Raw genomic sequence first — 27919 nt, 5'->3', positions numbered from 1 at the left:
GAATCGGGACTTGCCACCTCCCCGAGGATCACAGGCCAACGCACCTGCCGACCCGACGTCGGGATTACAAACCACCCGTCACTGGTTCCGATTCAGCAGATCGATCAACTTCCACCCTCCCTCAATACTCGAGCCTCTACCGTCAACCGTCAACCGTCAACCGCCAACCCTCTGCCCTCTGCTCTCTGCCCTCTGCCCTCGAAGCACGATTCGGAGCTGCTGTCCCGTGGGCGACTCTGCATGCTAAACGCGGCCTCCCTGGCGCCCCAACCCCTTGTTGACGCAAGCTCCCCCAACAGTGCCGAGGATAGCTAATCCGTCCACTGCTGTTCGCCCACACTTCGTACCGCCCAAGTGCTCCCCTTCATTGCAAGCCGCACGCCATCGACGCCCATACCCATCGTCGGCGATCATGGCCAACGCCTCCTGCAGCGGTGGAACACCTTTCAAGCAACTCATCGACCACCAGAGCCGCGACGTCAGCCATCACCAAGACCGTCTCGTCGACCGCTCCGGCATCAACGGCCATGCAGTGCGTCGATCCCTTGTCGTGGTGCATCTGAAACATCCAAGCTGACAGCTCCGTGGCCACAGTCATTTCGATCTGCGCCTCGTCATCCCGCCGAAGGACAGGCCTCCTTCGGTGCGTTCATCGATGGCCCTTCCCCAGTCGGCTCCCTTCCCGGCTTGCCTCACTCCCCCGCCAGTCGGTTAGCCACGCACGCCACGGCTCTGCAGCAGCCCTCGTTCATGCAAGCGGCGCCGACGCACGCGCGTGTGGCCGCCGCGCCCGACATGAGCAACTGGGCCGCCGACTTCACCCGCTTCACCGGCGGCACCCAGCAAACGCGGGCTCTCGCTCCGACCGCGGCCCCCCTCGCCGTGCCCATGGCCCACCAAGCCAACTACCAGCCTCCTTTCGGACAAACGCTTGCGCCCATGTACAACCACGCCGGCTTGGCCTACATGGCCCCCCGTTCGGCGGCGCCCCTTCCGTCCGACTTTGATCAAGACCTGGCCCGCTGGGCCTCGGTCAACCGTGCCGGCAGCATGGCTCAAGTGGACGCTGCCATGGAGCAGATGGCCCGTGAGCTGGAGCTGAACGAGGCTGCCCTGCCGGAGGAAGTGGCCGCGGCCGTGGAACAGACCAGCGAGACGCGGCAGAACGACCACCTGACCGACCTCGAGACCCCCGAGCTGGGCAACCTCACCCTCAACGACCCGGCCACGCCTCGCCTCGATCCGATAGCTGCGCAAGTCGACGAGCAAGTACTTGACCACATTCCCGCGGACGAGGTCGGGGTACCAAAGGGCAAGTCGGCCGTCTCCGAAGCCGCCGAGAGACTCCTCGAATCCGTCCAGCACGAGGGTGGCGAAAAGTGGCAAAACTCCGTCTTCCTCTCTCTGATGCGCGACTTCCGCGACGGCCGCAAGGATATCGTCGACAACGAGGTCCGCCAGATGGATGGCGACGTCGTTGGCACCGGCGTCGAACAGCAGCAACAGACCCCACCTCCGTGACGCCAAGGACCGAGACGAACAGAAAGCTTCCACGACAAAGGGATTCAAATAGCCCACCTCGGCCCCGAACCCGGCCTCGTGACGCCGGTGCCGCCGGCGCAGCCATTTGCATCCTGCATGACGTACCTCGGCGAGACGGCATTCTGGTGACCCTTCCGCCGACGCGGCCACCAGGGAAGCATAGGCGAGGTAGGGAAGGTTTGGCAACGTCGAAGCGGCTCTGGGGCATGCCTAACGTACGTGCTTTAGCGCCGAGACCGGAATCATCGCACCGGCAAAGGCATCGATGGGCAACTTGATGGGTTGTGATCCTGCATGTGCAACCCCCCCCCCCAAAAGCCGAACCGAGAATCAAAGTATATCTCCTTCATTCCACAGACAGAAAGTCATAATTTGCATGTTGGGTCGTCATTTGTTCTCTGATGCAGCTATGCGCAAGGCCTGCTCTCGCACATACGTGGAATGAAGAAAACATAAAGTCATAATTTGCATGTTGGGTCGTCATTGTTCTCTGATGCAGCTATGCGCAAGGCCTGCTCTCGCACATACGCGGAATGAAGAAAACATAAAGTCATAATTTCCATGTTGGGTCGTCATTTATTCTCTGATACAGCTATGTGCAAGGCCTGCCCTGCCCCGTGACGCCGCCGTTCGCGCAACGAGCCAGGCACTCAGGAATCACCTTCTCCAACCCGTCCGCTCATCCATTCGAACCATACCAGTGCGCCCGTCTAGATGCCGTAACCGAAGCACCCTCCCGCAAAGGGGCGAAAATGAAAGGGGAGAAAGAAAATGACGGAATGACAGGAGTATCGCCTTGTTTTTATCAAAAAGCATCCGCCGGAGCAGAACAGAAAGGTAGGAAAATCGTCATCGGCGACTCGACCAGGCAAAAGACAATCCCGCCCGGTGAATACCGGGATGCCTGGAGGCTGTACACGTTCATCGTGTGCCGGATGCAAAATGGGCCGGTCCGACCGGCTGTGATTCATTACATTAATTAGGGACGAGTGGTGAGCCCAAGAGACAGCAGCTGCCGTCGCCCGGAAGCGGAAGCCGGCTTCGGCGCAGCGCCAACGACTCGGAACGAAAGGGAAACGCTGCCGGCCAGCACGGCTCACGTTGACCACCATAGGCAGCCACAACTCGTGAGCTCCTGCACCTCGACGCTGGCGTACTGCCGCTTGTTCGAGCGGATATGTTCACGCTGCGACAGCTGGTTGAGCGGGCCGGCGTTGCTCTCGGGGATAACCACCTCGATCGGCCGGCCGCTCGCGTCCAAGAGGTCTCTCGTCCCGTGCCCGTTGTCAATAATCTCCACTTGATGGCAGACGGGAGTCGTGTTTGGATCGTCGTATCGTCGCTCGACCAGCTTTACGACCTTTGGATAGGCTGGTATGCGGTTCAGGGGCATCTCGGGCGTCGGCGATGCGGAGTCGGACGCCATGGTCGTCGAGCTTCCGAACGGCGGCGGCGGCGGCGGCGGCCCGTTGGATGACGAGGTGGAGACGCTGGCGGTTTGGTTGGGATAGATGAAGATTTCGAGCGTCGTGTCCGGCCAGATGCATATCCACGGTTTGTCCCCGTCCTTGGCCCCGAAGCTCTTCCTCGACCTCGGCGGGGGCCCCGGCATGTTCCTCTCCAACAGCAGGTGCCAATCCCGCTTGGTCTTGGGCGCAGGGAACTTGTCCTCGGGCACGATGACGGTCTTGTTGTACTTGACCTTGGCCCACCAGGCAGGGCCGCGAGCCTCTTGGAAAGTGTCCATGACGAGCTGGAGAGATTTGGGGTCGGGAATGTTGGGGGGCTGCGTCCCCCAGATGCACTTGGTCGAGGAGGAGTTGACGGCCGTCAGGGTGAGTTCGTAGTTGCTCGTGTCCGGAGCCTTGGGAACCATGCTGACGTCCATCGAGTAGAACTGAAAGGGAAGATCGCAGCTCCAGGCCTGGGCCTGGGTCGGGTCGCTGAAGCAGGATTTTGGAGCCAGGCTCGTGTCCAGAGGGGGCAGGGAAAAGTGACCCGTCTCCAGGGGGGCGAGGTTCGGCGGCAGCGAACTCATCGGCAACGTGTCCGTGGGGGTGCCCGTGGGTTGATGGTCGAATTGGCTATCACCGTGACACCGTTAGCGAGGCACGGCGACGAAAGGGGAGCGTCCGTCGTTCTTCCCACTTACCCATCGGGCGGCGGGTCCGGGTTGCCGTGGTTGGCAAGCAGGGTCCCGATGACGGCACCCATGACGATGCCCATGATGACGATGCCCGAGAGCAGGAGGCATATCGCCCAGTAAGGCACGACGCCCCACAGCTTCTGTCTCGCTCTCCGTTGCCACTTGGTCAGCTTGGGCTGCTCGGACACCTCCTTGGCGGCCGCGTTGATCTCGTGATGGCTGACGTCGCTCCTCGAGGGGGGGCGTGATATCGGCACGGCGATGTCGTCCTCGGCCGACGAGAATTCCGGGTTGCGCGTGGCGATGCCGATGCCGCCGGCTCCAGGGATCGTCTCGACGGGCGGGGAAGGCGCTCTCTCGACAGGCTCGGCCGCCTTGCCGGCGAAGGAGGTTTCGGGATACCTCGTGTAGGGGGGCAGCTCCTCGACGTGGCCGAGGGGACCGATCAAGTCTCCGCCTTCGCCGCCCGGGCCGAACTGCGGTTGATAGCTCGCACCCAAGCCCGTGAAGCCGACGGGGATCTGCTGCTGCGGCGAGGACTCCTCGGCCGGGGCGGTGTTTTGGGTGTAGAGGGAGTAGGGGTGAGTGGGCCCCGTCGGCCCGTGATAGGATTGCCGATCGACGTTTGGAGCCGTCGAGGCGCTGGCGTTGCTGAACGTCCGCTGCGGGTACATCTCGTACGGGTGAGAGGGACCGGTCGGGCCCCGGTACGGCGTCTCGACTTGGATGAGAGGAGAGGCGTTGGACATGGCGGACGGGGCGGCGTGCGACCCGGACAGAGGCTGGCGTGCGGCGCTCGAGCCGTCGTTGCGCAACGTCAGCGAATCATGAGCCGGCGAGGGCTTGGAGGTGCTGGATGGTCGGTCGACGGGTAGAACGGTGGCAACGGGCGGCGGAAGGCTGATAGGACTCGTCACGGGCGACTGCACGAGCGTCGCGGCGGCTTGGACGGGGCGGAATCCGTCCGAGACGGTCTGGGCGTTCAAGTCGTACTCGTCGTCGCTCCGCACGCTGTCCATGGACCTCACCGATCTCCTCGTCGAGAACCTCCGGCCAAGGCTCACGGCATGGCCGTCGGATGGATTCATGACGGCGATGGAATGGATGTCGGCCGGCCGGACGAGCGTCGGCTCGTAGGGTGGAGACGGACACCAGGACAGGCGGCGGGTCGCTACAGCACCCCCGTCGTGAGGGCTAGCAACGCCGTCGGGCACGTCGGGGTCGTGATCGTGGTCGTGGTCGTCGTGGCCGTGGTCGGTAGGTCTTGCCCGTCGTCGATGGCCGATGATTGACGGTCGAGAGAAGGCCGGATCGAGCGGGTGGGATGGCGGAAGCGATTGGTGGAGAGGGAGCGAGCGAGGGGTCGGGACGACGGGGGATGGGCCGAGGAGAGGATGGAGAAAAGGGGGGAGGAGGAGGAGGAGGAGGAGGAGGAGGAGGAGAAGAGGAGGAGGAGGAGAGGAGGAGAGGCCCGGTGGATGGATGATGGAGCGAGGGCGAGTGGATGGAGCGTCGAGACGGCGATGACGGCGACGATGGGGATGGCGACGGCGATGAGGATGCAGCAGCGTAGCGAGCGAATCTGAATCTGGAGGAAGGGAGGGCACACGGTGGCGTGGTGAGAGAGGGCCAACCGAACAGCACGGCCAGAGGACAGAGGACGACGACGGACGGAGTGGCCTCTCGTTCGACAGGGCAGCGGCAGCAGGGGCGGTGGGGAAAAGGCCCACGGGGAGAGGACGGGGGAGGGACGGGTGCCGGTGGCTCATGAGTGAGTTTGAGGTATCAGTATTGGCCCCCAGCAAGGGCGACGGGGACCCGCCATTGGTCGGCGTACCGTTACAGCGCATGCGGTGGGTTCCAGCTACCCCATGGAGCCTAGAGCCTTGGCCGGGCCTAGGTTCGTTCTAGGCTAGCGGTAGCTTCCAGCTGCGCGTGCGAGGCTCGTTAGGCACTCTCCGGCGAGCGAGCTACGTGGTGGGTTTCGCTTCCATGCCAGAGGATGCGGGCTGGTGGTAACACCGTGCGACGCCGGTTTAGGACGGCGAGGAAACTCTGCAGCCAACGAGAAGGTACATGGATACCTCGACGTGTCGACGGCGGCGGCGACGAACCTTGCCATCGCACGAGCACGAGGCGAAGGCATCGAGGCACGACGGCGCCATGCGGCGAGCGCTGCACGTACAGGTGCGGCTACTGTACGAGAGCGGCGAGCACAAAAGTGCTGCGAGTGCGTCGACTGCAGGTGTCATGGATCGTCGTAGCGGTACGGAGTAAGCACGCCGTGCTCTGTACAGTATTACTGTAGTTGTACAGCTTGGCACTCCAAGTACAGTACTCGCACGTGGTACTTTGTACGGTGTACTTGTATACCTGCGTACCGGTACGGAGCACGGAGTACTGTACTGTACTTGTCCGATCACGTCAGCCTGCACTGCACGTACGCACCTATAGAGCACCAGCAACGTATGTACGGAGTACATGTATACGAATACCGGCACTGTGCGGTACGGAAGACCCTCTATGGTGGACCGTGTACTTGATCACAGCACAGTGCTTGCGGCAATCTTTAGAGCGGAAGCTTGCGCCAAGTTGCCAGTACTGCGTGTGAGTACTCGGAACACCCATTTGTGATTGTGTTCCCTGGTGCTCCGTACTTTTTACTCTGTAGCTACCGCTGTGGGTGCAGGTATCTTAGGTACCTAGTACTTACCTGCCAGCGATAATTTCTAGCCACTAACAGAGTAGTTGTAAGTACGGAGTAGTACTTTGGTGTTTCTCGAAAGGTACCGACACCTCGGTACTTTGTGCACCTAACAGTACAACCAAGCACAACCATGTACATGTAATACATGTAAGTGTGCTGCACATCATAAGTACTGTACATGTACACGTACGGTACGGAGTGCCGTGCAAGTACCTAGTAGTCTGGCACAACCCATCGGTACCAATTAGCTAACGCAAGCTTCGCCCCGCTGCCCAGCCGTGCCGTCCTCCCCACGACCAGTCATTCATCCACCATCCCCCGATGGCTGGCCATCTCAGTAGTCGTATCATCACTAGCATCTACCAAGTGTCGATTGGGTTCCACCTGGCATCCTGCGCGTGGCGCACCATCTAGTGGCTGGTGGGCATCCAATGTCCATCGGCGAGTCCTCGTTCCATGACGGAACGGACAAGGCCTCGCAACCCGCCGGTCCGCAGCAAAAACAAAAGAAGCAAGACTCGGGCGGGCGCGTCAGGGCAGCCCAGCATGCTGCACATGTACCGGCCATGTACGGGGTATGCGGTGCTGACCTGGCGGCTGGCGGAGGCTCCGTCCTAAGGGGTTGGATGCTGCCACAAGGGGAGCCTCCCGAGAGGTGAGGCGAACGAGACTGGCTGGCCTTTTTTCTTCCTCGTACAAAGGGCATTCTCACACCGTACTTGTACTTGCTCGCTCGTCCAGACGGACCAGCGGTTCATGTAGCGGTACATGTACGTTGCACGGAGCACTCTGTACTCTGTACAGTACGATGCAGTACTCTGCATACCGTATACTTGCGATGCCGTTTGCATACCGTATACTTGCGATGCCGTTTATCACTAACTACTAGGTAGGTAATTACGGAGGGTTACGGAGGGAGTAATTACCTACCTCCGTACAAATTAGTATCACCAGCCAGTCCCCTTACTCCCTCCGTGCTTGCACCACTATTCCCAATGAGTCAAGTACACGAGCCGGCTTGGTAGGGCAAGTGCTTTGAACTTTCAACCATGGGAAACAAGGAGCGACATGCATGAGTCATGCCACGATCGCAGCAAGAACTACCGAGATGAATGTTTCATCGGCTCGTTCATCGCTCCCTCGTCCACTGCCGCGCGAGCCGGACGTCGGAATCATCGACCATGGCTTTCATTTCCGTTGCGTGCGAGTAGGAGGACGACGAACGGTACGCCGACGATGTCGACCACCCTCACTCCAACCCACCACCGTGCCGTGCCGCCCCTGCTGGCGGCCGTGGGCGCCGGCACGAGCCCCCGTCTGCATGGCGTCAACCGAAGCGGTAGCGAAGAAAACCACAACGCTGGCGCTCTTGGGACGAAACTTTTTTTTCCCTTGCCATCTCGCGCGGCATGTGTCAGAGTGCGACGTCCAGATGGTGACGTGACGTGCCACGCTGCCTTTCGTTTCCCCGACTCTTGTCACGGCTGACCGACACTTGCGGCCTCGGGCCCGTTCACGCCCTGCCATTGGAAGTGCCGTCACGGGAACCGCAAGCCTCTTGGTGCCATGGCGAAACGGCAGCTGGCCATCGTGGCGTTTGATTCTCCGAGCGCTCGCCCTGCCGGATTCTACAGGGTGAGAGGGCGCTCGTCTGGCCAGCGCCGAGGCTGATCTGCGACAGGCCGACGCCTCCATCGTTGGCGACGGCCGGCTCGACAGGTTGCCGCGATCAATCGATGACTAGTCACGGAACGCCCAGACCGGCGTGATGTCATGGTCCGATTCGCCTGGGCCTGCGGCCTTGCGGAATGGCTTCGCCAACGGCCCGTACCCTGATCATGTCCTGCCGTGTCCGAACCGGATCGTTCAGGCGCAGGCCCGACTTGATCCAACCTGGCCGTGTCCCACCAGCCGGTCAGCCGGCCGGACCAGCCATCGGTTACGCGACGACGAGCTAGGCAATCCACGGCGTCGTCGGCCTGCCGCTCGTGCTGCGTCGCACAGCCGACGCCTCCGACTCTGCTGCCGGTCCGCGTGCCAGTCACGGAGCCGTATCCGTCGTGCACGGAGGCCTGTGGTGTGGGATGGCATGCAGCGTTGTCGAACCCCTGATCGACGAGGCGGCCGTGGCTCAAGAGGCAGCCGTTCCACCTCGCGTGCGGACGTGAACCCATGCCCACCGTGCTCATCGTTTGGCAGCCACTTGGCAGCCGTCCGTCCGGCAGGTCGAGGTGTCGGCCACCGACGGAAAGGGACGACCAACGCGAACATGTCCCTTGTCCTGCACGCCTCGGTCACGTTCGTCGCGGAACGCAGAGCATGACGTCGACGTCGACGTCCCAATCGTGCTCGACGAGCGCTTCATCCTTCTCGTCGACTCCCGCCCAACGGGCACGGCGACCGGGCGGCAAAGCGATCAACGTGACGACGTACACGAGCGAATGGACCATCAAGTACAAGGAGATGCCGGAGCATTCATTCGCCGCGAGAATCATGGCCTACGCCACGGGAGCGCCCCAGGAGGCGACGATTGTCAAGAAGAAGACACGACGGTGCGCCGAGGGTGCTTCGGACGAGGCCATGGAGTCTGCCGAACACGACAGCCGCCTCTTCTGGATCACCCTTATCCCTCGACACCGCCGCCGGGGCGGATGGTCGACTCGCAAACAGCCGGCTGCGAGAGGTCGAACGGCGCAAAGGCGGGACGGACACCACGCTACCCCTGCTGTTGACATTGGCCACGATGGGTCCGGCATTCCGATGGCCCCGATGCGAGCGCAGCAGGAGGGGATGAGCGGCCCCGAGGGTGCACCGGCGGCAGCCATGTTCCCTGACGGCGTTGCGGCGCAGCCCGGAGGAACGAAATGATGACCAGGGACGAGATGGATGAGCTGCACGTTGCCTAGGCTGGACGGCAGGGCCGCAGGGAGGAGAACCAAGAGATGGACGCGACGAAGCGTTTGGTCCTGTCCAAAGCAAGGCGTCTGTCGGGATCCAGCAGCAGCAGGAGGAGGCTTGACGAAGAGGTTCCAAGACGAGGTTCGAGGAAGTCGTTTCAAGACGGAGGTTCGAGGAAGTCGTTCCAGGAAATCGTTCCAAGACGAGGTTCCAAGAAGTTGTTCCGGGACGAGGTTGTGGAGTGGAATCAGTCAGTTCCTCCATTCTGTGCAAAGACGGCCACGTAGCACCACTAGCCACCTACAACCTTACCGCCTGCACTTTCGCCGCTGACTGTCCTCGCTGCGTTTGCAGCGAGCACTGCCTGCCAACTGGCCAAGCACAAACTGTGCTGTACATATTCCGTACCGGTAGGAAACGCAACGATGGCACCCACATGCAGAGCACCAGACATGAATGCTGTCGAATCCCCGAACCAGCATCGTGATTGAACACTTTATTTTTTTGATTTCTTTTTTTTTTTTTAATAAAAAGCCTTTGCTGCCTGCCAGGTGGTCAGCGCAAGCAACGTGCCGCCGCCTCGCTCCGGGGCTGAGCAAGCCTTGCCTGGCGGCTGTGCAGCGGGCCAGTGGTTGGGGGGCGATGCCAGCTGGCTGGGATTGTGTTGCTGGCCCGGGGCGGCGCGGGAGATTTTGTCGTCACATCGGCAGAGGAGACAGGCCATCGAATCGAGGAGTGTGGAGCGACACTGGAGTGGAAACACGAGAGGGAGGGAGGGAAGGGGGAAGAAGTCTCGGCATGCTTCCGTATTATCGAGCGCCCACGTGTAACGCAGGCACTCGTGCTCCGTACGGGTTGGCCTGGCCCACTGTCAGCATCGGATGCTTGGCAAACGAGACCTACTTACTTACTTGGGTACTAATAGCACATGTACGCTTCCAGATGAAGAAACGAGTGCCTGATAATCGCGCGTGAGCAAGGACTTTTTGCATGCACGTCTAAGATGTGCGCGGCACGAGTAGGTGCAAGTACATGCACCTACTGCGGAACGGAACACTTGCGTACTAGTATACAGTATACATGTACTACATGCACTTGTATACCGACCTCGCATTACAGCACTACGTACGGAGTACAGAGTACATCACCTGTGTACACCTAGGAGCGTTACTTGCAGCACTCCGTACTCCGTAGTAGGTGCTGTACATACTTACGATACTCTATAAGTACTTGTCGTGCATGGGAATACCAGCTACGGTACCAAGTACCTCCATGCTACCGACGTACTAGGTAGTGAGGTAATACTTGTGCTACCCCTTCGTGCACATACAGTGCTCAGTGCACCTACTGTAGGTACTAGGTACCTACAACTTCAACAGTGACACTACTAGGTACGCAAGTACTTACATCTACATACGCCGTACTCCGCAAGTATTCCTACTCGACGGAAAAATACAAGTACGGAGTACTGTACGGAGTGTACTGTACAGAGAGTACACCGTATTTCACTTGCATTCACCGCTCATGGCATGGGCATGTACTTGGCAGTCTTTCCATAGCAAAAAGTCTTTACGGCAGAGCACCGCGGAGGTGTTATGGCACTCCTCGGCAGTCTTTCCATAGCAAAAAGTCTTTACGGCAGAGCACCGCGGAGGTGTCATGGCACTCCTCGGCACACCTACGTACCAGCCAGCTGCTGATCAGTGGGCTTCCTACGGCCTGCTTCAAGTACCTGTACATCTGTGCACTGCAGGTAGTCAGTCAGGCAGCCGTGACTTGCCTTGATGGCACGCCGGCGTAGCGAGCAAGCACCTAAGCTTTGGCACCTAGCCGCTGCCTGCGCCACAGCTCAGAGCTTCTCGAGCAACTCACCGTCGCCGTTGACTCACCAGCCGCCACGCCTCATGGCGGCGAACTGCCCGTGACGCGTGCGTCGCTCCTCCAAGGCGCGCCATTGGCTCGGAGGCGTCGATCCTCGTCCCCTCGCCCCCGCGGCTCCTCGTCGCTGCCTTGTGAGCCTTGTGAGCCTGATTGTGAGCCTGAGGCTCGATGTGGTGGCCGGGAGGGAGTCATCATGGCCAGTCTAGCGGCTGCCTCAGAGTCCCTCTCCGGCCGCTGGCCAGCGACGGGCTCGACGGGTACTCGTGCGTTACCTCGGAACCGGCCCGCCGTGCCCGCATACGGCAAGTATTCGCCGTGTAGCGAGCGAGGTTGTCAGGTTGGCCGCCGTGCCTGTGCCGTGGCTGCCTGAAGCATCCTCGGATAAGAACGATAGCCTCCGCACCTGCATGGCAAGGCCCTCATCCATGCTCGCCAGAGGCCCTGCTCGACCTGCAGCCCGGCTCTGCTATAAACCGAAGCTGTCCCCTCCGTCGCCACGGAGAGCCGACGGCATCGACATCGAAGCCCGGCCCCCCTCCCCCGCGGTCCCCGACTCGTCGTCACCCAACACCAGCGGCCCGCTCGTCGTGATGGAGTCCAACGAACCGGTGGCGGAAGCGGCACCGTCGGCGATGCCTCTGCTGCACGGCGTGCCCGGCGCTCCCTCGCCCCAGTTCGCCCTTCTCAACTACTTCTTCCCGGGCTTCTCCGTCTTCATCTCGGCCGCCAACGCCTACATCGGCACCGACGTCAACCTCTACATCCACAGCCTCATCGCCCTCTGCGGAGCCGTCGTCGTCTGGAGCTACGCACGCTCGTTTGTCTGGAACCTCGTGGATGAGCATCTCATGTCGTCGGTTAGGATCCGGACGGACGATGAGATCTATAACATGGTGATGCTGTGGCTGTCGAAGCAAAAGTTCTCGCAGACGTCTCGCCACTTCCTCGCCAACACGAACCTCAACTCGCGGAGTCGTTTCATGTACCGCTACAACGATTCGAGCGACGAGGACGACGACGAGGACGACAACGACGAGGACGAGGACGGCGGCGGCGAGACGGTCGGCGAGACGGTCGGCGACGCCAACGGCCATCAGAAGAGCGCCCTGCACTACACGCCGGCCTTTGGCTCCCACTACTTCTGGTACAGGGGCTACCCGCTCATGTTCGAGCGGCACCAGAACCGGCAGGAGGTCAACCTGCAGTCGCTGAGCGAACGCGAGGAGCTCTCCATCTCGTGCTTCGGCCGGAGCCCCTGGATCCTGAAGCAGCTGCTCGTCGACGCCCGCCAGATGCACCTGAAAAAGGACAAACGCAAGACGCTCATCTACCGGGGAAACCTGACCGAGACGTACTGGCAGCGTTGCATGTCGCGTCTCAACCGCCCCTTTGCCACCGTCATCCTCAACGAGCAGGCCAAGCGGGAGCTGCTCGACGACGCCGCCGACTACCTCAACCCCTCGACGCGCCGCTGGTACGCGAACCGCGGGATCCCCTACCGCCGAGGCTACCTCCTCCACGGCCCCCCGGGCACGGGCAAGAGCTCGTTGAGCCTCGCGCTGGCCGGCTACTTTCGCATGAAGATTTACATTGTGAGCCTCAGCTCGGCCTCGGCGACCGAGGAGAACATCACGACGCTCTTCAACGAGCTGCCCACCCGCTGCATCGTCCTGCTCGAGGACATTGACAGCGCCGGCCTCACCCACACGCGCGAGGACGCGGCCGCCCCGAAGGCGGCCTCGACGCCGCCGCCGCCGCCGCCGCCGGCGCTGGCCGGAGGAGGCACGGCTGGCCCGACGCCCCCGGCCGGCGGCCGGCTGTCGCTCTCGGGCCTCCTCAACATCCTCGACGGCATCGCCTCCCAGGAGGGTCGCATCCTCGTCATGACGACGAACCACATCGAGAAGCTCGACAAGGCCCTCATCCGTCCCGGACGCGTCGACATGATCATCCCCTTTGGCCTCGCCGACGCGGGCATGACGGCCGCCATCTTCCGCGCCATCTACGCGCCGTACGAGAACGAGCACGCCCTCCTTCATCGGCCGCGGCGTGGCAAGAGGAGCAGGGCCAAGGACGTATGCGGCCACGCCGACGAGGCGGACCAGAACGACGGCGTCGCGGAGCGTCTCAGGACGCGCGAGCGCGTCGACGGTCTCGCGAAGCGCTTCGCCGCCAACATCCCCGAGCTCGAGTTCAGCCCGGCCGAGGTGCAGGGCCTGCTGCTGCGGCACAAGCGTGAGCCGGAGCGGGCGATTGACGCCGCCGCCCTCTGGGTCACGCAGATGCGCAAGGAGAGGAAGGCCAAGGAGGAGGAGCTCGAGGATACGTCGAAGCGGCCAAAGGAGCAGCCGATGCCGTCCGATGCCGAGGGAGCCAAGGTCGAGGACGGTGGGGCTGCCAAGGCGTCCCCGACGGCCAAGGAGTCGGCGGCGCCGGAGCCCAAGGGCACGGCGGATTCGGTCGAGAGGGAAAAGGCAGCCGAGACGCCGTACGAGACGGACGAGGACACGCCGCCGTCGTCGGTCGACAGTCCCGTCGTGGACAGCAAGGCGGATGGCATCGGGAGCGCCAAGGTGCTCGTCTCGCCGTCGGAGGCAGTCTCCGGGACGGCGGCGGATGCCGCCACGACGGACTAGGCGTCCAGCGACAACAGGTTGGCGGTGTCACGTTCGTTTCCGATCGCCACGAATCATCGGGCCCTGACCGGAGGAGGCCACGTACGGCTGCACGCATAGCGTTGGCGTTTTTAGCATTGATACGATTGTCGTCGGCGGCTCGGCTGCTGTCCAGAATGAGCATTTGAATTTTGCCATGCACTTGAAGCCATTCATGCGTGAACATGGGCAGTTGACGTGTGCAGTACCGCCAGATATCCTCCGCATTGGCAGCCACACGTGTCCGTACGTGAATGTATGCGCTTGACGTGCGCGGCACCGCCTGATTTCTTTCGCATTGGCAGCCCGTGTTGCGGCCGTCGCGCCCTCTCCCGTACAGGGTGCGGGACGCGCTCAGCACAGCGACAGGCGTGTTGATGCGACACCAGCCACAGTTTTGCGTCGTCATGAGAGTCGGGCGGTGGGTGCCCTTGATGAGACTGCCGATGGCCGATTGAATGAAACCCACGTCGGTGTCTACGGAGATGGGGAAAGAGAGCCACCAGCCAGAAGCCAGCGCACCGTCTGAAGCACAAGGCATAGGGTGCCCGGTCCGGCTCGTACCGGCAGCGACGGCCGATGACACCCCCGGACGCCGATGGAGGTTGGAGGGTGGGCGGCTCACCCGCCCGCTCACTACGCCGAGGTGAACAGGCGCCGTATCGTCCAGGGGCTTGTCGGGCGAAGAAAGAGGTCATGGCCGACTCGGTTCCTCGTCATGGCCTGTCCGCCGTGCCGTTTTATCCCGCGTCACCGTCGATTGGCCGCCGATGGCGAGGCCCGATGGTGAGGGTTCGAAATGAAGGCGATCAAGGGATGCATGAGATGATCGCGTGGGCATTTTCGACGGCCATGGATCCTCCTTGCGACGCACTACCGGAGCCGACGGACGGTCGCTTCGCAGTACTGTTGAAATGTAGGTCGAGGTAGGGTAATGACTCAGCCAGTCCGCTCGGGCGAGGTAGGAGAGCATATCGGCGAGGAAGGCGGGCCACATGGTCGTCTGGGATGTCGGGTCGAGAGACAGAGTCAATCTCCCCGAGGAGGCTGATTCAACACGGTGAGGGAGAGGCTACCGTGCACTGCACTGGCTTCAGCCAGCACATGCATGATATTGCTCGTCCATGAATGTGAATAGATGGGCTCTCGGCAGGAGAGCATGGAGGGAGGCGGTCGAGGCCTCGGCATACGAACGCGGCGACCAAGGGCGAGCATACGCAGCATCTTCCTGGCAGGCAACCACGGCTCGGTTGTCCGAACCATCGCCGAGTGGACCCGAACGGTCGCTCTCCCGCTCTCCCGCATCCCGGGCCGACGTGGAGGGGCGGCGACGGGGGTCGAGGGGGTGGTGTTGGCTGATGGGCGTGTAAGTACGAGGACATGCATCGGCTGGTCCTTGCATGGATGGGCCTCGATGCCGATCGACACGAGGCCGCTCGTACGAGCCGCTGCTTGCTCGGCTGGCCTGCAGCCGGTTCCTCGACGGTTCAAGCGTCCAGGGGACCGCTGCTGTCCAGGATGGATGGGGGTACAACGTGCGGTCGAGACGTCCTCGGGTCGGGGAGCCAACGCGGAGCAAGTCGGTCGGGCGATGAGGTCGGTCGGGAGATGAGGTCGGACGGGTGATGAGGTCGGACGGGTGATGAGGTCGGACGTGGGCGGCAAAGTAGGAGGCCTGAGGACACAGAAAGCAGCCATCTACAGTACGTACACTGTGAGGGCAAATATCCGATACAGCTGCCGGAACATGGTACCAACGCAAGCACACCGTGCACAAGTGGTATCTGTCCCATGTACCTCCAGCCTTGGTGTACTATGCCTGGTTGTTGATGTATAGAGTACCTAGTACGGAGTGCAGCAGTCACTATACAAGTACACGCAGCGCTGTAATAGGACAGCACTCTGCTAGTACCGAGGTACTAACCTAGTAGCATGTCGGTCGAGCGGCGGCAGGTCACAGTGAGGTGGTGGCAGGTCAGAGCAGGTGCTGTAGATGCCGATGTCGTCACAAAGGAGGGTGTGTAGTGTACCTAAGGTGTACATGTACTGACTGTTGTTGTGTTAATGACGAACTGTACATGTACACCTCGAGTATAACACCTCGTACTGAACGTACATGTACAACCACAGGCACGCTCAAGTACTGTACAACTACCTAGTACTTACATGTACGGAGTGCAGCCCGGCTATATTGTTCTGCATCCAAGTGCGGAGTACAACTATTACTACTACCTTAGTTGTGGCTACAGTGCAACATGTAATTCATGTTAAGTACGTGTACTCCGTACATGCACAAGTAATACTCCGTACACCTACACTTATTACGTGCCATGCCTCGCTACCAAGCCCAACGTGCACGCACTCTCGTACTCGTACTCGGGACGCTCGTGGCCATGCCAACATGCTCGCTCATTCCCGACCTTTCCGGGCGGTTCACGATCCTAGCCGCCTGACTCTGTCTGCAAGGACGACCGGGGGAACTACCGGTACGGCGGTGACCTCTTGACGCCATGCTGCGCGTATTTGTGTGATCTGCATGTCCCATTGGCGAGCGTCTTGGTGGCACGGTGTGCAGAGTACATGGACGTGTATTGGTGATGTGCGGTGCTTGAATCTGCTGGGGCGTTGGCGCATGATGGTACTCGGTATTTCGGAGTGCACGCTGAAGCTGTGTTCAATACGGAGTACGGAGTAGGTACTTACTCACCACGGAGTAATGCAGAGTACCTACATGCAAGTACATGCATCACAGCGCTACCTACACCTACTTCCATGTCTACATGCACATCAGGTGCTTCACATGCAAGTACTTGTAGGTATTGCTTTCAATACGCATGCAAGTGGAATCATAGACTTGATGCAGCATGTACATACAAGAAGGTGTGCATGTAGGTACTAAGTAATTACAAGTCACTTCCATACTTACGTACTGTACAGTACTGTACCTAGGTACAAAGGTAAGTGCATGCATGCACCGGCACTCCGCACCGACACGCGACGAGTGCAATACTTGAACTCGCACGAGTCCGGAGCACAAGGAAACAATACAGTGCACCCTGTACGGCACTTGTGTGTACATGTATAAGTAGGTAGGTACTGTAGGTACCTAGGTAAGTATGCTGTGCAACGCAACTACGACTACATGTACTCCGTACTTGCAAGTACTCAAGTACTTATGTGTACTGCAATAGTCGGGACGGCCTAGTCAAGTCGTCGACGTCGGCTGTTGGCAAGTCCGTCATGGACACATGACGCGCACCCACGGCACCTGTACTCCGTACGACGCAAGGAATAGCAGGTAGGGAGGGATGCTCATGGGCATCGATCGCGTGGCGTGGATGCAAGAGTCCATGTGCAATGCAGTACATGCACTTACCTACTTGCGTTGCACGAGTTCAATGTCCATGAGACACGGACGACTCGGCCGTTCGGTTTCACATTCTGCTTCGCCATCGTCCGTCTGCGAATACGAGTACGAATACGAAAACGATGAGCATCGGACCCTCGCCGGCGCCTCATTCATCATCGTCGCCAACGCGCCCCCCCGCCCTCCCTTTCCCCTCCCCCTCCTTCGCCGCCCAACCAAGACGACTTACCTGCTCAACACGTCCGCACCCACCACTGCCGTACGACGACGACGAGGCACCGACAATGGCCAGGCACGCGTACCGTGGCTTGTGACGAGCACACGCTTGCCACACCAAGGCCGGCGGCGAGACTATGCGCTCTTAGCGCGTCGGCGCGCCATCCCAGGGTCCCTGGCGGGCATCACTTCGTCTGTCGCTGCCACGGGCGAGGCGGCCATTGTGCCCCGTAGGGTCCATGTCCATGACTCCGTGGCATCATGGACGCATTCGCGACCCCACTTCCCCTGGCGGCAGATCCGCACCACCAATTCATTTCTACAGCGCTCTAATGGCTGTGCTCCTTACCCTGCCATGCCCTCCCTCCCTGTACGTACCGTCCCTGTTCTTTTTTCCCCATGCTGCCCGGTGCCGTGGATGTTGAGCGAGGCGGAAACGCGTCGACGAGCCCACACCGCAGCCGGCACCGTCCTGGGCGAGGGCGGTGAAAATCCTGATGGAGCCTTTCTGCCCCTGCCTTGCCTGCCTGCCTCCTGTCCGCCTACTGTACAGTATGTACTTACAGTGCTCTACTTACCTGTGGCCTGCCCTGCCCTGCCCGCTGCTCCCCGTTATTCCCGTCGCTCCAGCGCGCAGCGTCTTCCGCATAGCGTCCTAGACCGGACCAGACCAGATCCATCCGCCCCATGCGCACAAGTGTGGTCGGCTGCACCGAGTACTCGTAACCTGCGTCCGTCCGTGGAGGAATAACAACACCACACGCCCCTCCTTGCTCCTCCACTCCTTCTTCGTCTCGATCTCGTCAGTCCGTCCGTTTCCCTCCTCGCCATCCCTCTTGCTACCCGTGCTCTGCTCTCGACCGACTCCCATCGTGCCGCCAGCTCGCGTCACGCACTCGCTCGTTCCATCACTCCTTCGCACGCTCGGCCGGTAGACCAGAATACACCCCCCACGCAAGCATGGCCTCTCGACCGCAGAACATTGGCATCAAGGCCATCGAGATTTACTTCCCCAGCCAGGTATGTTCCCTTCCCCGTCTTCGCCGGGGGGTTTTTTTTTTGCCTGCTTGGCCCTGCCGTCCTGCTTCCTCGTCTACCCCTCATGGCGCGGCCGACGTGGACCGAATACGAAAATGTCTCGCGTTGCCCCTCCATGGCCGGCCGACTTCGCTAACGCGCCATTTCGTCGACGGCAGTATGTTGAGCAGAGCGAGCTCGAGCAGTTCGATGGCGTCAGCGCCGGCAAGTACACCATCGGTCTCGGCCAGACCAAGATGAGCTTCTGCGACGACCGCGAGGGTACGTTTTCCTCGAGGTGCATGTGGGAGCAACGAGGATCCAAAGGTGGTGGGAAGGAATCGTGACGACGAGCCGGCGGCGAGCAAGGCGTGGTCAATGGTGCTAACGTCGTCGTCGCCTCAGACATCTACTCCCTGGCCCTCACCGTCACCTCCAAGCTGCTCAAGAACTACAACATCGACCCCAACTCGGTCGGCCGCCTCGAGGTCGGAACCGAGACCCTCCTCGACAAGTCCAAGTCGGTCAAGTCGGTCCTGATGCAGCTCTTCGGCGACAACACGAACCTCGAGGGCGTCGACACCGTCAACGCCTGCTACGGCGGCACCAACGCCTTCTTCAACAGCGTCAACTGGGTCGAGTCCTCGGCCTGGGACGGCCGTGACGCCATCGTCGTCGCCGGCGACATCGCCCTATACGCCAAGGGCAACGCCCGTCCCACGGGCGGCGCCGGCGCCGTCGCCATCCTCGTCGGCCCCAACGCCCCCGTCGTCGTCGAGCCCGGCCTGCGAGGCACCTACATGCAGCACGCCTACGACTTTTACAAGCCCGACCTGACGAGCGAGTACCCCTACGTCGACGGCCACTACTCGGTCAACTGCTACACCAAGGCCCTCGACGCCGCCTACCGCGACTACTGCAGGCGAGAGGCCGCCGGCCCCGTCGCCAACGGCACCGCCAACGGCGTCACCAACGGCGTCACCAACGGCGAGGCCTCCAAGACCTCCATCGACCGCTTCGACTACATGGCCTTCCACGCCCCGACCTGCAAGCTCGTCCAAAAGTCGTACGCCCGCCTGCTCTACCACGACTACCTCCACGACGCCGACGCCCCGGCCTTTGCCGAGGTGGCTCCCGAGCTGCGCGACATGGACTACGAAAAGTCGCTCACCGACAAGGCCGTCGAGAAGACCTTCATGGCCCTCACCAAGAAGCGCTTCCAGGAGCGCGTCAACCCCTCCATCCAGGTCGCCACAAACTGCGGCAACATGTACTGCGCCAGCGTCTGGGGCGGCCTCGCGAGCTTGCTGAGCTTCGTCGACGCCCGGGCGCTCCAGGGAAAGCGCATCGGCCTCTTCAGCTACGGCTCCGGCCTCGCCTCGAGCTTCATGTCCTTCCGCGTCGCCGGCAGCGTCGAGAAGATGGCCGCCGTCCTGAACATCGGCGCCCGTCTCGACGCTCGCCGCTGCGTGCCCCCGGCCACCTACGACGAGGTATGAAGGCGTCCCCGAGGTCCCTCCCGGCTCCGTCGGAGCCCTGCTTCGCCCGCCGGCTAACGTGCGCCCGCCCCGTCATTCTAGATGTGCGACCTCCGCAAGCAGGCTCACCTGCAAAAGGACTACACCCCCAAGGGTGACGAGTCCACCATCGCCCCCGGCGCCTACTACCTGACAAAGGTCGACGACATGTTCAAGCGCGAGTACGAGGTCAAGGCCTAAACGGCGTCCGCGACACCTCACGGCCACGGCGTTGAAACTTGACGTTCGATGCGGTACCGCCACCGCCCGACGCCGCCCAGCTCGGCCGAAGGAAGGCTTGCCCCTCGACCGCCACGCGCGCGTCGCTTGTTGACACGGCAAGAGGCACTGTTTCGAGAGAGGCGAGCACGCGACATGTTTTTTCGGACCATGGATCGTCGGCGCCGATTGCTCAAGCGAGACCCGCCACGACACCCAGCACCGCCCGACCTTGCCCTGCCGAGACCGAGCCGGCCGGTGCGAGGCTGAGCAGAAACGTGAGCGGCACAGGCATCGCGCGGTGCGGAGGAGCGATTGGACAGGAGGAGGTCGAGGTCTTATGCAGCGGGACGTAGTAAATAAGATGAATTTCATGAGAGACGCGCTCCGATTTATCCTACCGCATCCTGTCTGTCGAGAGCGCCGACGATGACGGACCCACCGCCTTTCCTCGAGTCTTCATTCGCATCCGACGCGGACAAGATGGTCGGTGGCAAGCCGAGCCGAGGGGACAACCGGTCTCCGCTCCCCATTCATGCAAGTCGCTCGCTCATGCCACCCATCCCTGCCCGCTTCTTGATTCCTCCGAGGTTCTCTCTCCATCATTGCCCCTTGTACTTCCACGCCGCGTGCCGGTGAAGGAGATAATCCCTGCTGAGTATGCTCTTCCAGATGCCGTAGAGGCCGCCGAGCGGCCAGATGCTCTTTGCCGACAGTTTCCAGCGCTGGCGATCGCGACGAGCGGCCTCGACATCGATGCGGACCTTGTCGTAGACGGACGGGAGAGTGTCGGCGTGGTACTTTTGCCGGAGGGCGTCGTACCAAGTCTTGTTGTCGTAGACGCGCCAAAAGTCCTTCTCCGGGTAGTAGGTGTGGGCGTAGAGCCACTTGCGGCCGCCGAGCTCCATGAGCTTATCCTCGAGCGCCCGGTTCTTTTCGATGAAGAGCTCGTGGTTGGAGGGACCCCAGCCCCAGAGGCCGATGTTGAGCGACTCTTGCGCCTCCTCCCGCCTCGGCGATTCGAGCGAGCCGGGCGTGGCGGCGTACGGGTGAAAGGTTGGCGGCGCCGTCTGCTTCAGCGGGCAGAGCCAGAGCGGCCAGATGGAAAAGTTGTCGACGGCGTAGTCGACAAACTGCTCGGCCTTGTCGTAGGGAAGGGCGAGATCCTGGACGACGAAGCGCGCAGACTCGCCGCTGGCGTGGAGGGCACGGTACAGCATGCGGGTGTGCATGAAGTCGTCGAGGAGCCAGCGGAAGAAGCGGTTGAAGGGCACGTACTTGAAGTAGGTCCAACCCTCGGCGCCGACCCAGAAGCCGGCGCGGTCGTAGCGGAAGAGGTACTCGGCGAGAGGGAGGTAGTCGGTCGTCGTGTACGGCTGCTCAGTCGAGGACTCGGACGTCGCACGCAGGTTGCGCGTCCGCTCCTGGACGTGTAGGTAGAACCACGGGTCCCGGGCGCGGCTGAAGATCTGAGCCGTGCGGTCGGCGGGCTTGTCGTCGGTCATCTGGCCGGTGACGACGACGCCGTGGTCTTTGGAGAAGAGAATGCCGTCGACGTAGTCGTTGGCCGGGTTCCGCGTCTCGGCCCGTACCTTGGCGATGGCCTCGGCGACGCTGCTCGTCCGGTGGTACGTCGTGCGCACCCACTTCTTCGCCTCGACGAGCCGCAGCTCCATGAGGGTGGTGATGCCGAGCGTGCCGACGGCGCCGGCGGCGGCGCGAAACAGGTCGGGTCTCTCCTCGGCCGAGGCCCGGACGACGTCTCCGTTTCCCAGCACCATCTCGACGTAGTTGACCGTCTGGTCGAAGAAGCCGTGCCGGAAGGAGGAACTCTCGCCGGCGGTACCGGCGAAACCGCCACCGGCGGTGATGCCCGGGAACTCCATGACGACGGGGGGCACGAGGCCGTCGCGCAGAGTCCGCTCCACGAGCCGATCCATGGGCACATTGGGCTCGACGAGGGCGGTGCGGGCGACGCGGTCGACGCTGACGACGTGGCCGAGGGCGCTGATGTCGACGACGCCGGCACCTGGCCGCGGCCTCGTGCTGTTGGTGGATCCGTGAAAGATGCGGTACGGCTCCTTGCGGTCGAAGAAGCCTCGGACGGCGGCGGCGATCCTGCCGACGGCCTGCTTGTGGCGTTCCATGCCGGGCAGGAGAGGGAACCGTCGGTGGTGAGGCTCGTGGTGATGGCTCGATGCGAGGGTCGAATTTCGCCTATGGAGTTTTGGCAGCGGCACGGCTCGGTGGGGTGCGGCAAGCATTCCGGTTGGTCGACGGATCCAGGCACGGTGAAACAGCCGGACCTCGTGTCTCCGAGACCCTTACACGAGGAAAGGTGGAATACTTGATGGACTCGAGAAAGTCGTGCATCATGACTCATGACGAGAGAATCTATTTCGAGACGTCGATACGATGCAGACAAGACTCGAGAAGCGAGGCTGCCAGCGTGGGTGGAAAATTCCTGCTCTACCCCTTTACACCGCCGTCCCACGACGACCTGGTTGAGGACGACGTTCCAGGCATCGACAGGCAAGACAGAGGAAATCTCGTTCTGTCGGCGGCTTGAATGTGATTCCATGCGAATCGCGCTACGGCATTTGACAGCCTCGCCCCTTTGTCAGCGTCGTTGGCCGTCGTTGGCCGAGGATAGGAAGGCCGTTGGCACCCCGGCGATCGCTTCGTGAGACGACTCGCTCGCCCCAAGGCGAATTACAGCTTAGACACGAAGCTCGGCAGCGGTGCCTCCCGTGCCTTTCGCATCATTCTGTCGCGGAGTTCGTCGTGCCCCATGCCGCTCAGGCCATCGAAGCACAGTGGCTTCGGGTCGAGCGTCTTGGCGCCGATGGTCGTCGCGCTGGAGGCGATGGCGGCCGGGTCCTCGACGGCCTTGCGGATGAATCCCCCCCAGGCGTCGAAGCAGAGGCGGGCGGCCGGGGTGGCCGTCAGGAGCATGGCAAAGCAGTGCGGCATGGCCTCGTACTCCTCGAAGACGACGGGGACGCCATCGGCCGCGAGCTTCCTGGCCAGGAATCGGTCCTCGTCGGCGAGCAGCTCCCAGCCTGTGCACACGTAGACGGGCGGCGCGCCGGCCCAGGAGCGGGCCATGATGGGGGACGCGAGCGGGTGGGTGACGAGGTCGTCGGCGGCGTACAGGTACTTGCGCGGCGGGTTGGCCGGCCAGACGGAGCATGGCGCAAGGTTCGCCCGGGCCGCCGACGGCGCCGGCTTGGGCAGGTAGTCGAAGGCGGCCGGGGCCGAAGGGTCGAAGGAGGGGAAGCTGTGGGTGATGTCGAGCCAGGGCGAGTTGCAGGCGACGGCGGCCGGCAAGGGAACGTCACGCATCTCGGCGTACCAGAGGACCTGACGGCGCTGGCGGCGGAGCTCGAGCAGCAGCTGCAGCAGGGCCAAGGTCAGGGCGCCGCCGGCGCTGTCCCCCGAGATGACGACGTGCTCGGGCCGCACCGGTTCGTGATAGGCATCCGGCGGCGGAAAGAGAAGGGTCAGGTAGGAGACGAAGGCGTCGAGGAGAGCGGCGGGGAACGGGTGCCGGGGCGCGAGACGGTAGCGGACCGAGTAACAGCGACCTTGGCTGATCTTGGCCAGCTTCTTCGTCGTCGGCCGGTGCGAGGACGGGTCGAGGAGGTAGTAGGCGCCGCCGTGGAGGTACAGGACCGTCGTCGGCCGCGAACACTCGGCCACGAGCCTGTCGTACTTTTCACGCTCCGGTATCGCCGGCGGGCCGTCGTCGGGCAGCGCGCCGGCCCGGTATCCGGTCCACTCGGCCTCCACCGCCGACGCGTACTCGGGGAGGGCCATGGTTCCGGCCGAAGGGTCTTCGCGGAGGGCCTCGAGAGCGCTGGCGAGAGCGTGCCGGGCGTCGTCCTCGGGCGGTGCGGGCGACGCATAGGTGCTGACCCAAAGCCGTCCCTTGACGCCCGGATCACGGACGCTGAGCCGTTGGACCGACGATATCGTGTGCGGCCGCGACGGGTTCGGCTCGAGAAAGGATCGCAGCACGGCGACGGTGAGGACGCTGCGCAGGTCCAGGTAGGAGGCCGACTCGGAGATGCCGAGGAGGTGGGCGAGGGCGACGCGGAGCATGAGAGGAAGCTTGGGGAGCAGCGCCTTGAGGATGGCGAGCCGGCTGCCGTACCTGTTGCCGTCGTGCGGCTGCTCCAGGACGGCGTCGGATGACGTGCTGAAGGTGGAGGCAAGCGTCGAGGCTGTCATGATGGCGGTGCCGCGTGGGACGATGCTGGAGTCTCTAGTTCGCCACGACGGCCAAAAAACATGTCGGGGCGATTGGTGCCTGACTTTGACGAGCAGTCGAAGAAATAGGCACGGCAGTCGGACGCCAGGACGAAGCCGAACGAGCGAACGAACGGACACGGACGAACCTAGATGCAGGGGGGCCGGCCCGGCGGCGGCAGCCTTGCTCGCAAGAATCGCCTCTTCAGTCCATGTGGCGTCTCGGCAGGCGAGAGTCGAGCAGCGGCTGCCGCCAGCAGTGGCAGTAGGGGTACGGCGATGCACAGTGCCTGTAGTTGTACCTGTAACTTGTCAGTGTGCTGTAATACTACCTGTGAGTGCGCAGTGCTACCAGTGAGTGCAGTACTACCTGTGAGCGGGCTTGTGAGTGTACCTGTGAGTGTACCTGTGAGTGTAAATGTGAGTATACTTACCTACCAGAAGTAGGTACACGTACCTGCCTGTGAGCGTACCAGCGAGTGTACCAGCGAGTGTTCCTGTGCGTGCACCTGCGAGTGTACCTGAGCGTGCACCTGTTAGTATACCTGTGAGTGTAATACCTGTGAATATACCTGTGAGTGTACCAGCGAGTGTAACTCCCGTACCTGTGAGTGTCTCGGCGAGTGTACCTGTGAGTGTCCCTGCGAGTGTACCTGTAAGTGTTAAGTGAGTGTACCTGTGAGTCTGCCTGTGAGTATGCCAGTACGTGTGCTAGGCTACCAGTACGTGTGCCTGAAACACTGGTACCGCACCACCTACATTAGTACCTCCTACTAGGTTAGTACCAGTAGGTAAGAATACTCGTCGCCTGCGTAGACGAGGAGGTGGGCGACTGAGATGCGGTCCAAGTAGCTGAAACGAGTTTTACTAACCTACAGTACGGAGTACTGTACACCGTCCTTGTAGACATGCCGTACAGTACAAGTACGCACAGGGTACCGTTGTACTCTGTACGTCGATGAAATCTACAGCACATCAACACGAGGGAACCACACTGTCAAGGCCATTCTTGACATTCGACCAAACTCGCCGTGTCCTGTTTCCCTGTTTCTGTTTCCGTCGAGTCCCGAATGTGTCCGACATGGACCGTAGGAGAGGGAGTTGCGACGGCCAAAAGGGTGAATATACCCCTTCACCTGCCAGACATGTTTGCTCATTCCCTGGGATTTCATGTAGTAGCAGCGAAAGGCAACACGACAGCTTCCGGAATACTCCCTACCCAGCACTGTAGTCGCCTGGTACATACCCACGTACCTACCTAGGTGTTGGGCCGGTCTTGGCCCTTCATGCCTCCTTCCCCAGATAGGGGGACCCCTAACCCATGCCCGACGACTACAAGAAGCAGAATTTCTGGCTTGAGAACCAACTTTTCAATTCAACCCAGCCATCAACTTTTCAATCATCAAGAATCAATATTCCATCACTCAAATCCAAATTCCACTTCCAAGATAATGCCAATCTTCAGAACCCTTCGCTTCGGCGTAGAGTTCGAAATGGTACTGGTGCCAAAGGAATCCACCTTCGTTATCCTCGAGGAGTATTATGTGTTTGAACGACTTGAGCCGATTGAATAGAATTCAAAACTGCCGCCCAAACATCAACACCTCCAAGAAAATTACCAAAGATTGACGACCGACTTCCTACAAGACTGTTTAAACCAGCCGAGTATCCCCGTGAACCTTTGGGGACCAGAAGGCGAGGGCACTCCGAGAACCCACACCAATATCGATTATAGCAAGTGGTCGATCGGTTCAGACCCAGTCATCAGCGACATCGAGGTCGACCGCTTGCCTGTCGGCATCAAAGTCTCGACACCCATCCTGTTTTCCACTTGGTCGGACTTGGGAGCTGACGAGTCAGCATTGGAAGGCCCGGAAAACTGGAAAAAAGTCACTGTAATCGACAAGTACTTTGATTTCATGACCGAGTTGATCAACCAGTTAGTGGGGGCCGCATTGTGCCCTCCTACCTGTTTTCCTGGGATACACGACGCCACCCCGAATACACCATGGCAATAGTACACGTGCATAGAAATAAAACAGTCCACATATTTGTGCTCATCCGGCCGTGAAGACAAACCCCCTCTCGTCTACGAGCTGCTGCTCGCTTCTTGGGACCCGCTTGCCTCGCCCTCGACACCGTTCGCTTCGCTCTTGTTTGCCGCCGCGCCCTTGTTTGCCGCGGCCATCTGCCAGGCCGGAATCGATGCCTTTCCCGACCCGCCATTGATCGGCCTGTGCAACGGCGTCGTCTTCGTCGCCAGCTTGGCCGTCTCCGCAGACGGTGTCCCGGCTGGCTCCGAGCCGCTCTCGACCGTCGGCGTCGGCGTGCGGTTGGCTGTCCCGTTGGAGGACGGCCGCAGGAGGCTGCTCGACGTCGCCGGCGCCGCGTTCGACGCCATTCTCTGCGACACCAACGTCTTGAGGCTCGAGAGCTCCGTGTTGATTTCCGACAGCCGCTTGTCCGTCACGTCCTTCTGGTTCTCCATGGCCTTGGGGATCGCGTCCTTGAGCGCCTGCACCTCGTCCCTCATCCGCTGCGCCTCATCCTCGCGACGCCTGTTCGCCGCCTTGAGCTCCGACATGACCGTCTCGAGATCCCCAATGGCCGTGTCGAGCCTCGCCGTCCGCTGCTCCTCGGCCGCCTTGAGCGCCTCGGTATCTTGGGCAAGCTGCTCCACCAAGCCAAAGGCCTTGTCGAACTGCTCCTCGATCGACTTCTTGTCCTGCTCGATCCTCTCCGGCGTCGGGGGCGCCACCAAGGGGTATACGTATCGCTGCTCGTCTCAGCTTGCCGGCCGTCCGGGAACCTGCCTCGATCAAATCAAGCTAGGGGAGCGGGGGGAACGTACCTTGCCCAGCGTGTAGAGGCCGTACCCTACTCCGCTGACGACCGTCGCCATGATGAACCAGTCTCTCCAATCCCTCCGAGGGGGCAGCGGCTGCGGCTGCCACCCATACTGGGGGTGCGGCTGGAAGTACTGCTGGGGAGGTCCGGATGGTCCCCCGGCGTACTGTCCAGCTGGTGGAGGCGCCTGCCCGCTGGCTCGGGCGAGGGAGGCGTCAATCTCCTCCTGCGTCAGGTTTTTGGACCGTAGAAAGGTAATCTTGTTCTCGACCGTCGAGGATGCGACGCTCGGGTCCTGCAAAACTGCCCTGATGTTAGAGGGAAGCTGAGCGGCAGCGCCAAAGATTCATGCAACTGACAATGGGCCTACCGTAGCAGCCGCCTCGGTCAGCCTCGCCTCTCTCGAGCGCATCGTGGGAAACCACCTACCGCCGAGGCCACGAGATCCTCGCGAATGGCCATGGCCGACTGAGCTGTCGATTACGCTGCGAGTGCGGGTCGCATGCAATGCAGCCGGGGATGCGCACCTCGGGCTCGTTGGTGGAGGATGAAGAAGCGAAGAGGCACGTCAGCTGAGCCTCGTCCGGAGACTTTGCCGGTGGCTGGACCTGTGCCTGCATGCCGCTAGCGGGTAGCCGAGGCACGCCCTGCACGGCC

General features: G+C 61.5%; 8 protein-coding genes across 8 annotated transcripts; 4 read left to right on the top strand and 4 right to left on the bottom strand.

The window, feature by feature from the left end:
• Positions 1-412: 412 nt before the first annotated feature.
• DCS_06856 (peroxin 20) lies at positions 413-1521 on the top strand (the record flags this gene model as incomplete). The annotated part of the gene is made up of 2 exons (XM_040804143.1): positions 413-532; positions 595-1521. The coding sequence occupies 2 exons, from the start codon at positions 413-415 to the stop codon at positions 1519-1521; spliced, it is 1047 nt and encodes a 348-aa protein (XP_040654247.1).
• A 1117-nt stretch (positions 1522-2638) lies between these two features.
• DCS_06855 (glucan 1, 4-alpha-glucosidase-like protein) lies at positions 2639-5457 on the bottom strand (the record flags this gene model as incomplete). Its single annotated transcript, XM_040804142.1, has 2 exons — positions 2639-3626; positions 3695-5457. 2 exons carry the CDS (start codon positions 5455-5457, stop codon positions 2639-2641), a joined length of 2751 nt encoding a protein of 916 aa, XP_040654246.1.
• Positions 5458-8714: 3257 nt separating this feature from the next.
• On the top strand, positions 8715-9263 carry DCS_06854 (uncharacterized protein; the record flags this gene model as incomplete). The annotated part of the gene is made up of 1 exon (XM_040804141.1): positions 8715-9263. The coding sequence occupies one exon, from the start codon at positions 8715-8717 to the stop codon at positions 9261-9263; it is 549 nt and encodes a 182-aa protein (XP_040654245.1).
• A 2336-nt stretch (positions 9264-11599) lies between these two features.
• Positions 11600-13810, top strand: DCS_06853 (putative BCS1 protein precursor; the record flags this gene model as incomplete). The annotated part of the gene is made up of 1 exon (XM_040804140.1): positions 11600-13810. The coding sequence occupies one exon, from the start codon at positions 11600-11602 to the stop codon at positions 13808-13810; it is 2211 nt and encodes a 736-aa protein (XP_040654244.1).
• Positions 13811-18371: 4561 nt separating this feature from the next.
• DCS_06852 (putative hydroxymethylglutaryl-CoA synthase) lies at positions 18372-20146 on the top strand (the record flags this gene model as incomplete). Its single annotated transcript, XM_040804139.1, has 4 exons — positions 18372-18431; positions 18608-18710; positions 18834-19921; positions 20009-20146. The coding sequence occupies 4 exons, from the start codon at positions 18372-18374 to the stop codon at positions 20144-20146; spliced, it is 1389 nt and encodes a 462-aa protein (XP_040654243.1).
• Positions 20147-20766: 620 nt separating this feature from the next.
• Positions 20767-22428, bottom strand: DCS_06851 (FAD binding domain-containing protein; the record flags this gene model as incomplete). Its single annotated transcript, XM_040804138.1, has 1 exon — positions 20767-22428. One exon carries the CDS (start codon positions 22426-22428, stop codon positions 20767-20769), a length of 1662 nt encoding a protein of 553 aa, XP_040654242.1.
• A 448-nt stretch (positions 22429-22876) lies between these two features.
• Positions 22877-24397, bottom strand: DCS_06850 (uncharacterized protein; the record flags this gene model as incomplete). The annotated part of the gene is made up of 1 exon (XM_040804137.1): positions 22877-24397. One exon carries the CDS (start codon positions 24395-24397, stop codon positions 22877-22879), a length of 1521 nt encoding a protein of 506 aa, XP_040654241.1.
• Positions 24398-26504: 2107 nt separating this feature from the next.
• DCS_06849 (uncharacterized protein) lies at positions 26505-27882 on the bottom strand (the record flags this gene model as incomplete). Its single annotated transcript, XM_040804136.1, has 4 exons — positions 26505-27191; positions 27267-27557; positions 27692-27730; positions 27790-27882. The coding sequence occupies 4 exons, from the start codon at positions 27880-27882 to the stop codon at positions 26505-26507; spliced, it is 1110 nt and encodes a 369-aa protein (XP_040654240.1).
• Between the last annotated feature and the right edge of the window lie 37 nt (positions 27883-27919).

Source organism: Drechmeria coniospora, chromosome 03 (assembly GCF_001625195.1).
Source record: "Drechmeria coniospora strain ARSEF 6962 chromosome 03, whole genome shotgun sequence".
Classification (NCBI taxonomy): Eukaryota; Fungi; Ascomycota; class Sordariomycetes; order Hypocreales; family Ophiocordycipitaceae; genus Drechmeria; species Drechmeria coniospora.
Note: the sequence above shows the minus strand (reverse complement) of the source record. Positions and strands in the feature narration are given on the sequence as shown.